Source organism: Rhamphochromis longiceps, linkage group LG7 (assembly GCF_057381845.1).
Source record: "Rhamphochromis longiceps isolate RC_006_pf linkage group LG7, R_longiceps_female_GT1.1, whole genome shotgun sequence".
Lineage (NCBI taxonomy): Eukaryota > Metazoa > Chordata > Actinopteri > Cichliformes > Cichlidae > Rhamphochromis > Rhamphochromis longiceps.
The window spans coordinates 124,044-135,160 of NC_140563.1; the positions used below are offsets into that span (position 1 = coordinate 124,044).

The window sequence follows — 11,117 nt, forward strand, 5'->3', positions numbered from 1 at the left end:
CAATACCTACACTGGTGGTTGAAGCCAGGGATGCAGTGGTGGCAGTCAGCCACTGAGGCGTGCTGCGCAGTGCCGTTACGGTCTCGACCTTCACCGATCCCCCCAAAGTCTGAGTCCCACCTCGGGACAAGTAGTCCCTCTGCGGGATGCCTCCGCCTCCTCGTGCCAAATAGTCGGTTCTGGAACCCGACTGTGCGTTGAGGTGCGCCACCGTGATCATCCGAGACATTCTGTCTGCCGCTTTGGTATCAGTGGGGATGATGTCTTCATCGTCATCAATGGTAATAACCTCATAGTTTCCTGCTCCTCCTTGAGCGCTCGAGCTCCTCTTAATAGTGATCGCCTGAAATGAGGTTCGAATCAAAGTTTAGCACGTGTACAACGCCTCGCCACGGTTAAAAAAGGCATCGTATCTGATAAGATATCAGAGGTTATCTCAGGTGAAGGTATCAGAGAACAAGATGAAAGATAATAAGAAGCAGAGAGAATAATATAGAAGATGTACATGTGAAGACAGGATCGCACGCTACAGCTAGACCTTTGGCTCTATGTCTGTCTCTGTGAGACAAAGAAGTAAAGCTGAAGTGAGTTATTGTAAGTTGTCAAGTACCTGCTGAGTGCTTGTTTCGCTGCCGCTGCACTGCCTCCTGTGCCCAAGCCCATTACTGCTGCTTCCATACTGGTTGGGCTTGATGTTCTCTTTAGATCTCCCTGGGTCCGCCGACAGCCTGCTCAGCTCGAGCTCCTCTCTGAAGCAGGAGGCTGTAGAGACGGATGACGATGAAGAGCGAGCGTCTGAGGTACGCACAGAGTTTAGTCTTCTTTCTTTTTCCCCTCCTTTCAAGCTCTCTTCACAACGCTTAGTTTCCTCCACAATTTTCTCAAGGACGAGGAAGGTATCTTCCGTCTGTCCTGTTGCCTTGACAACACGTTCCACCACTTCCTGCTGGTAACCCATGGTTCTGGGGAAAATGTGATTTTGTAGCATGTTACATTACTGGTGGCTATAATGCATCCGCTTGTCTTTAATGGCTGTAAAGAGAGCCATTCAATTCCAGTTCAAGAGAAACTCAAACAAATCAAGTAACATTACTGGGTTCATTGTGTCGTTCAGACACGGCTCACCTTTCTGTCGATGCTTGTCACAGCTCATACTGACGAACCGCTCAGCAGTAGAGTTTTTTTTTTGTTTTGTATACTTTATTAATCTCCTGTACGGAAATTACTCCCTGTATTTAACCCATTCACTCAGTGAAGCACTGGGCAGCCAATCCAGTGCCGAGGGAACAGTGTGTAGGGATGGTACCTTGCTCAGGGGTGCCTCAGGGTAGCTGTTTGGTGTATTTGAACCCCCGACCTCTACCCTACCCTACTGAGTCTACTGAGGTAAGATAACTTACCCACCTGAATCTAATCCAGTGCCATGTAATACATCTTGATGCATGCTCAGTCACCCAGGATGAGCTTTGATCAGTGGTTGTTGATCAATGGTTATGAGAATTTGCATATTAATGATCAAGGAACTGACCTCCCAGCCCTTTGTTCCTTCAGTGGGCTGGTTTCAGCCATTGTGCAAATGTACTGTTTATAAGATTGGAACCTGCAGTCAGCTGAGACTGAAGAAGTCACCTGATGATGACAAAACGTTTCTCCCACTGAAAACGTCCAGGTGAACAGAATCAACTTTTCAGCTACAACTTTCCAAATTGGCTCATTAAACGTGACCTCGTCCCAGACATGCTGTCTGCCTCTCTTCATTCAAACATTATGGAGTTGAACGTAACGTATAAATGTTATGTCCCACCTAGTCATCACGGCTTTAAGGGAAAGCTGACTGGATTGCACATTCAGACAGGAGTCATTAAGAGATCAATGAAAAGGGGGGCGTGTCTGAAAAGGGTACGTGAGGTTGACTCGTTCTGTTATCAAGTCAAGTAGTCAAGTATTTATTTATTGTCATTGTCGATTATGATCTCACCACAAATGACTAAGGAACACTGCATAGTGAAACTCAACAGTTAGCCACTCGATCTGATTCAACTGGATCACTGAACCTTTGTATTACTTTAATTTGAACATCCACATGTATTTTTGTACTGTATGCGTACGGTCATGACCTAATGTTTCATCAACCAGGACAACAACCAGCAGGTCTCTTATATGTACATAAGCATATGTGAGCTCTGTTCAAATACAAAATCTATTCTTCATTAAGATTTCAACTAATTATTATATTCATAAGCAATAATTCTTCCAACGAGTGTGTTAATTTAATCAATAAAACAAAACCATCACAATATCCTTCATTCCAGGTAATATTCGACTTACTGTAATGTAAAACAAAGAAAAACTGACCACGTTTCAAATTATGGTGGTCGTCTTTAGACCCCAAAGATGACCACCATAATTCCAAACAGTTCTAATATAAATCCAATGAATTCATTTGGAAACATTTGACTAGTGTGAACTTTACCTGAAAAAATTGACCAAGCAGCGGAGGTTGGTTTCTGGGCTGACTGCCTCTCCCTCATCCGAGACACCCTCAGCAGAGTCCAGCATGATGGGCCCAGATACGGTATTTGCCTTCGCTGAGGAGGAGAGGGACGACGAAGCAGAGGGGGTTTTGGATCTACAGCTGCTACCGCCCCCCCGGCCCTCTCTGTCCCTCTGTCGCTCCCTTTCTCTTGCTCTCTCCGGCGACTCTTCCCTCCGCTCCAGAGAGTACTGTCTCTTTGTATCCCGCGTCTCACTGCCTGATGAACGCCGCTTGTGCGTGGGCCGATTGCTGTTATGCAGGACTGCCTCGGGACCTAAACCGATTCCACCTGCTGGTTTACTGCCTCCGCCAAGAGATGATGGCGTGGTCCCTCGCTCCTCAAAACTAGTGTCCAGGATGCGGTTGGAGAGCTCCGTCACAGGGGTGCTGCTCTGTGAGCGGTCCTGGTCAACCTCCGACATGCTTGGATGGAGCATCTGGTTGAGCTGAGTCTGGGGAAGGAAACACAGTGGTTGTTGCCTCAGTTAGGAAACTACAATAAAAGTTCGTCTCAAACTGGAATGCTTGCCATAGCCAACGTTCCTATTGTACTTTCCAGTGTGCTTTACGTGGTTCTTCTTCCCGATGCCAGAAATGACGTCTTCGATTGTACTTAGTGTGTGACTTTCAAAAACATTCAACTTGTTCTTCAACTTCTCTCTTACTTCATACGTTGGTAAAACATGATTTCTAAATACCTAAAAGTACAATGAAGCTCTTAACTTGTTGATAAATAAATAATTCACACTGAAGTCATATTTTTTAAAACTAAAACAAGCTTCATATAAAATAATAACTAATTCAACATTTTGGTGGCAGATCCAAATTTGTAATTCTGCAGCATGATCACGAAAGTTTAAGAGCACCAGTTATGCTCTCTAAACATATCAAAGAGACATGGTTAATGGGGGACTACTATGCATGATTCACAATGATCCTATCCCTCAAAAACACTTTGAATAACCCACCCACCCAAAGCCAGGGCTGGCAGTATGTTTAGCATCTGTGTTAGTAAATCTCCCCTTCACACTCACAATGGAAGTGAGCAGTGAGGGGGTGAGACTGATTTTAGCTCAATGCCTATAGCTTACAAGTTTTCTAAGTAAAAACGGGGGGAAATTCTTACTGACTTGTAAAGCTGGGAAGCATCTTGTTGCTGGGACATAGAAGAATGTCAGCAGATATTAACAGCTAATTCTACACAGTTTATAAAAATATAATAACACTATAAAAACGCCTTTTATTACACATGACCTTAAAGTTAACTTTCTTCTTATTGACCATACCTTCCCACCTTGACTTTCAGACCAGTTTGTAAACTTAAGCTGCTTACACCAAATCAATGAATGCAGAGGTATATTTTTGGGTCGAGGTGTGGTTGAACACAAAATAATACCAGTCATGCATCAGAAAAACTTTTTAAAATCTTAGTATTAAATCTTATAGCACAAGGCTACAATCTCAACTACCCACAGCAGCTTATTCTCTTTGAAATTTGCAGTTGTCATCAAAAACTCTTTGGTCACAGTGGTCATGCTCTACGTGCTGCCAGAAAATGTTCACACTAACCAGAGAAGAGGTGTTTGTGTTTGTAGGGGTGTGAACAAGTCCCAGCAACTCCTCCTTCAGCGCACTGGGAAGCAGCAAGAGCTCCATAGTGTACTTGTCATCCCTTTCCTCCACGAAGGACTTGAATGCTCGTTTTACTGTTGGTTCTGTGTCACATGGTAGACTTCGCTTCTCCTGGACAAAACACAAAAACACTTGAGCGTGTGGTATGACATGCTGTAGACTACTCCTTCTTAAATAATTTCAAATGACTGTTAAATCTTCACATTTTATTTACAACTATTCATCAGCTTTCCACAATATAAATGACCCCCCTGGAGTCACGTAACTACTACAGAATCAGAATGAAACTATGTCTGATAACAAGACTCGTACTTGGAACAGTGCTACAAACTGCTGAACTCTGCTTTGAGCCATCACCACGGGCTCAGCCCGACCCAACAGCCGCAGGCAGCCCGGCTCTTGCACCAGAACTTCAGCGCTCGTGTCCCGTATGAGCCTGTCCAAAAAAAGGCCCCTGGCGCCAGCAAAGATACAGTGCATATCTACCGGGTACCGCTCTTCTTTCTGCAGTTCTGGGTCGCACAGCCCTCGAACATATTCCTGCACAACAAGAAGAACACAAAATATCATCCATCTAGGAAAGAAAGAAAAAAAAAAAAAAAAAAAAAGGAACCAATCAGAATGACCTAATTTAACATATTTAGCAAAAAAAAAAAAAAAAAAAAAAAAAAAAAAAAAAAGAATATAAATATTTCACACAGTAAGTGTTGTCTCGTGCTTGACGTGCCCACACACCTGTAAGGTATTTAAGGTGACACGTGATGAAACCAAACTCTACTCACTGTTTTAGGGAATCTCCTGGCTGTGGCAACTGTTTGGATGAATCAGCGCAGGTGGGTACGGTAACTTTCTTACAGATAGTGTTTCGCATTTTTTTGTGTTTCTCTGCCGATAAGAAGTGACTCAGCACGAGCAATGTATGATGACTCAGTGATGCGGTGGGAGAGACAGAAAGGGTGTGAGATTTGAACGTGAGCACGGCTATAAATATGTGGGTGTGGCTTCTTAAAATAAAATAACCAATAAAATGAGTTTCCTTTGGCCCTGTGTACAAACTATACAGGCTGAGAGATCACTGCTGCTTATACGTTAGATTTTTAACAAGTAGAAATAATGATTGTATTTATAAAGGAGACTGTCAGGGTACAAGTGTTTGCCTGTGCTGCGTAAGGAAGCGCACGTTTTCTCAAATGAAGAAATAAATGTTTCTGCATAGATTTGAGCATTTTTTTATTTATTTAATGTATTTTTGTTTACACATAATGAAGAAATACAAGCCCCATCTCCAGGAAGCTTGGACTGCAGCTCCTTGTTCTGCAGTCTCAGAGAGCTTTAGCACTTTTCTATCTGCTCTAAGTCCTGGTTGGAGTTGCACTCCAACGGTGAGTAAATCTCGAAATCAGTCAACAGCAATCCAGGACAAGGGTCAAGGACAATAAGAACCAGGCCAGCTGGTAGTTAAAACACATGAAGGTAGGGCCAAAGCAAAAAAACAAAACAAAAAAAAAAACAAGATAAGCAAAACTGGCCAAAGCAAAATAAGTAAGGCTGTCCACTGGTAACCCAATCACAGAATCTAAACATGAGTGACCAACCCAAACAAACCTTTTAAAATATGAAGTATTATTGCATATGCTATACAGGGAGTGCAGAATTATTAGGCAAGTTGTATTTTTGAGGAATAATGTTATTATTGAACAACAACCATGTTCTCAATGAACCCAAAAAACTCATTAATATCAAAGCTGAATGTTTTTGGAAGTAGTTTTTAGTTTGTTTTTAGTTTTAGCTATTTTAGGGGGATATCCGTGTGTGCAGGTGACTATTACTGTGCATAATTATTAGGCAATTTAACAAAAAACAAATATATACCCATTTCAATTTATTTATATAACATCTCCACATTCACAAATATACATTTCTGACATTCAAAAACAAAACAAAAACAAATCAGCGACCAATATAGCCACCTTTCTTTGCAAGGACACTCAAAAGCCTGCCATCCATGGATTCTGTCAGTGTTTTGATCTGTTCACCATCAACATTGCGTGCAGCAGCAACCACAGCCTCCCAGACACTGTTCAGAGAGGTGTACTGTTTTCCCTCCTTGTAAATCTCACATTTGATGATGGACCACAGGTTCTCAATGGGGTTCAGATCAGGTGAACAAGGAGGCCATGTCATTAGTTTTTCTTCTTTTATACCCTTTCTTGCAGCCACGCTGTGGAGTACTTGGACGCGTGTGATGGAGCATTGTCCTGCATGAAAATCATGTTTTGCTTGAAGGATGCAGACTTCTTCCTGTACCACTGCTTGAAGAAGGTGTCTTCCAGAAACTGGCAGTAGGACTGGGAGTTGAGCTTGACTCCATCCTCAACCCGAAAAGGCCCCACAAGCTCATCTTTGATGATACCAGCCCAAACCAGTACTCCACCTCCACCTTGCTGGCGTCTGAGTGGGACTGGAGCTCTCTGCCCTTTACCAATCCAGCCACGGGCCCATCCATCTGGCCCATCAAGACTCACTCTCATTTCATCAGTCCATAAAACCTTAGAAAAACCAGTCTTGAGATATTTCTTGGCCCAGTCTTGACGTTTCAGCTTGTGTGTCTTGTTCAGTGGTGGTCATCTTTCAGCCTTTCTTACCTTGGCCATGTCTCTGAGTATTGCACACCTTGTGCTTTTGGGCACTCCAGTGATGTTGCAGCTCTGAAATATGGCCAAACTGGTGGCAAGTGGCATCTTGGCAGCTGCACGCTTGACTTTTCTCAGTTCATGGGCAGTTATTTTGCGCCTTGGTTTTTCCACACACTTCTTGCGACCCTGTTGACTATTTTGAATGAAACGCTTGATTGTTCGATGATCACGCTTCAGAAGCTTTGCAATTTTGAGACTGCTGCATCCCTCTGCAAGATATCTCACTATTTTTGACTTTTCTGAACCTGTCAAGTCCTTCTTTTGACCCATTTTGCCAAAGGAAAGGACGTTGCCTAATAATTATGCACACCAGTTACCACAGTCCTGGTGGTACTGGAGGATAGATATTTTTACTAGCGAAAGAGTCCAAACAAACAGTGGAATAAACATTCCCATCTGCTCATTGCAAAGATAAAGAGAAAATGTGGCATCTGTACAAAAAAAAAAAAAAAAAAAAAGTTACTGTAAGCCACCTAAAATTTGCCTCATGAAAATGAACTGCACTGGTGCCTTTCTTAAATTTAAATTCAAGGATATTAGCTGTGAAAATGAACGTACTCCCAAGACTCCTCTATTTATTTAGAACTTTGCCTGTTGAAGTAAGTCAAACACAGTTTGGGGAATGGGACAAATGGATTTCGCGCTTTATTTGGCATGGGAAAAAACCAAGAATTAAATTTAGATCTTTACAGTTAAACAAGGCAAAAGGGGGGGCAATGCTCCCATGCTTACAATACTACTATTATGCATCTCAGGTCATCCCCCTGCTGCAATGGTGTAACCCGAACTTGAAAGCTAAGTGGAAATCCATAGAATTCAATACAACCCCTAAATTCCAACTACAAGCCTCAATTGCGGATAAAAAATTGGCAGACTGTTTAGAAGATAAAGGACCATGGATTAGCCACACTTTAAAAATATGGAATAAAGTGACTAAAATATGTGGCAGTGAACGAATACTAAAAGTATTTAGATGGTGTGCTTATGACACAGATTTTGAACCAAATGAAAGTGATAATAGATTTCAGTCCTGGATAGAGAGTGGACTAACAACATTCCATTCCTTCACACATAAAGGGACACTACAGAGTTTCCAGTCTTTACAAATAAGAAATGGCTTAAGACAAGTAGATTTCTTCAGGTTTCTTCAAATAAGGGATTACTTTAATAAACACTGCAATATCCCAAACCCAAATATGGTTGAGTCAGAAATTTTTAAGATAGTTAAATTAGCATATGATAGTTCTCTGAGAAAGGCAATTTCCAAACTATATGATGTGCTCCTTCAAGCAAGGAAGGATACTACTCAAAATGTTAAGATTAAATGGGAATTGGAATCGGGGATGGGTATAACAAACGAGAACTGGGAGAGGATTTGTAATTTTCATTGGTACTCAACAAGTTCTTTATCTTGGAGAGACCACTGTTGGAAGAACATTATTAGATTTTTCAAAACCCCTCATCAAACTAAATATAAAAATCGGACAGCAGAATGCTGGAGAAGATGTGGATCAGAAGAGGCACATCATTATCATATCTTTTGGGACTGCCCTAACTTAAAAAATTACTGGCTGGGAATTCATAAAACTTTGTGTGAGGTTTTTAAGATAAAATTTGACATCAATTTTATAAATTTGTACTTGGGCTTGGTTGCTGGCTCGGTCCTGGGAGGGGACACAGAAATCTTACAAGCGCTATTAGCGGCCAGCAAAAACTCAATAACCAGAAAGTGGTTAAATCCAACTCCGCCAACACTTGAGGATTGGTTTAATGTGGTTTTCGAAATATTTAAAATGGAAAAATTGGCATTCTTTTTAAAAATTCGGAAAGACAAATTCTACAAAATATGGAATAAATGGATTAGCTTTGTGTCCCCCATCCGCCCTGAATTTAGGTAAGACCAGCCCTGAATTGGTGTATCTTGGTGTATCTCCCATGTATCGTACCATGTCAGGTTGACCCTCAACTTCATAATATGTACCTAATGTATTCTTTGTAAATAAGTTAAACATGTTGCATTATGTAACATATTGTGAAGCCAATGAGTTAATTTTATTTTTTTTTGCTATCAGAATGTAAAACAAAAGGACTAAGAAAAAGGTTTTTTTTTTCTTTTCTCTTTTTTTGACTAAATAATGTCAATGCACTTTATTGTAACAAGTCCCTTTTTTTTTCTTCAATAAAAATATAATTTAAAAAAAAGAAAATGAACTGCTGTTCCCAAAGAATGTCAATAGCTGGCACTATGAGATTGTTTAGTGCTTGTGAACTTGAGTAGATAGAGAAGGAGAATAGCGCTAAGGCTACGTATGTTGGTCGGAGCTACTCACCGAGTTTTTCTTTAATTCTTGCTCAAGAAAAAGGTTGTGTGTGAAGACAAATTGGATTTTACTCTTCAGCTTGTTGGGAAACACTTTTTGTTGATGCCGATGTACCTCTGTTTTTGTGGTTTTTATTCATTTCCGGTGAGCTGACTAACTGCGCTAGCATAGCAAGCTAATCGTTAGCTAATAATTAGCTTAGTGTAATGTAAATTTCATGTGTTCCCTTTAAGTGCTGTATTATCCTTTTATTTCTTCACTTGTGAATGTTTTAAACCAATTGGAAATATTTCTTTGGAAGCTAGTAGTTAAGTTTTATTTATTGTAATGAGATGATAAATATGAGCAGTCTTTGGCTAAATAGTACTGCGACCACGTTTTGCACTTTCCTCGTGCATCAGTAATGTACATTCTCTCAATTCATTGGATTGATGTGACTGCTGTTCACAAAATATGAGATTTGAGTTAAATTTGTATGATGTAGTAATTGTTTCAAGGTTCTTTGATTAATTTTATTATTGATTGCATTAAGTCGTTATATACAAAGAGTGAGGGGCCTTTGGTCACTAGTGTTAATTAAGTTGTTATATGATATTCATGTAAAATATGTTCACTGCCCTGTGCAGGTTGGTTTTTTTTTTGTTGGAGTCTAAAGTTGCGAGCCAGGATTCCAGATCCCCAGCTGCAATGCAGGAAAGGTTTCCAGCCTACTTAGAAGTGACAACTGGGTTACTTCTTGACAGATAAGCTTATGAAATCTCAGAACAATACACTACCCGGGTAGTACTACTAACATTAACACTATACACACACACCTGAACTGAAAAGACTGAAAAGAACTCTGAACTCTAAAACTGAATACACAGACTGACAAATATGGACTATTGGAACTGTTGTGAACTGTTGAATGACTGTTTTTGTTTTTGAATAAATGTTTACTGTTCTTTTAGCTGTGTGTCATTCGCTCCTTAGTCGATTCCTAGAGAACATAAGCCCAAGAGCCTAACTTTCTCTACATTCAGTAGTGGTAAAGTATCGTGTGTTACATTACGTCAATCATACAAGACGTCTAAGACTCTAGTACGCCTGGTCAGAATCACATGTTTGGACTATGGAAGGGAAAAAAAGAGATGCAGTCATAGGAAAAACAGTAGTGATTTCCCAAACTGGAGGAAATGCCAGCATCAACCTAATATAGTTAAGCGGGACGCCACTGACGACTTGCACATCATTCTTATCATGAGTTCAACAGGCTCACAGTGAAATTACCATTTCCACATTCATTTCTCGGTTGACTGGCAGAGCTCGGAGCAGCTGGTTACAGTGTGCCAAAAAGAAAGAGCTGCATGACACAAGATGCAGAAGTGTGAGCGATGCTCCGGGAAATCACACAAAAAGTGATCTGATTGAGATCAAGATTCAGATGTTTACAGATCCCTTGCATGACTAATTGTACCGTAAAACCTCTAGAAACACATCACATGACTTTTAAATTGATGGCTGTGTAACAAGCTCTTTGGTTTCAGGTGAGGTAAATCAGTCACAATGAGTAATCTCTCTCCAGCAGTGGTGCTAAAGAGCGCTGCTCTTTCAATTATTATTATTGATTTTTTATAATAACTTTTAACAAACTCTAAATTTTTATCCAAAAAAAGCTGACACTTAATGAGACGGTCATTTAAAAAGCAGATCATTACATACATATTACAATTTTACAATCACAAGGGTCCCACAAGCACACAAGAACTTCACATGTACAGTGTTTAGAAACCTAAAAACTGCTATTTTACTCTGTTATTATCCATGACTTTAACCAGTTTTTGCAAGTTATTTCTTGTTTTGTTTTGCTAATTTAGCCGTCTGCCTCATTAAAATTATATCTACAAATACCATACTTGCAAATGCAGAATAAAGGCGTCTATTCTCTTTTCG

At 40.5% G+C, this 11,117-nt stretch overlaps 1 protein-coding gene across 1 annotated transcript in view; it reads right to left on the reverse strand.

Annotated features, from left to right (window-relative positions):
* The window catches only part of n4bp1 (nedd4 binding protein 1), a 28,856-nt gene that overhangs the window by 9,666 nt on the left and 8,073 nt on the right, over positions 1-11,117 (reverse strand). The window contains exons 2-6 of the mRNA XM_085411510.1: positions 4,481-4,708; positions 4,106-4,279; positions 2,474-2,988; positions 611-962; positions 11-343 (exon numbers count right to left, since the gene is read on the reverse strand). Coding sequence (XP_085267636.1) covers positions 11-343; positions 611-962; positions 2,474-2,988; positions 4,106-4,279; positions 4,481-4,708 — 1,602 coding nt within the window. The remainder of the gene's footprint in view (positions 1-10; positions 344-610; positions 963-2,473; positions 2,989-4,105; positions 4,280-4,480; positions 4,709-11,117) is intronic.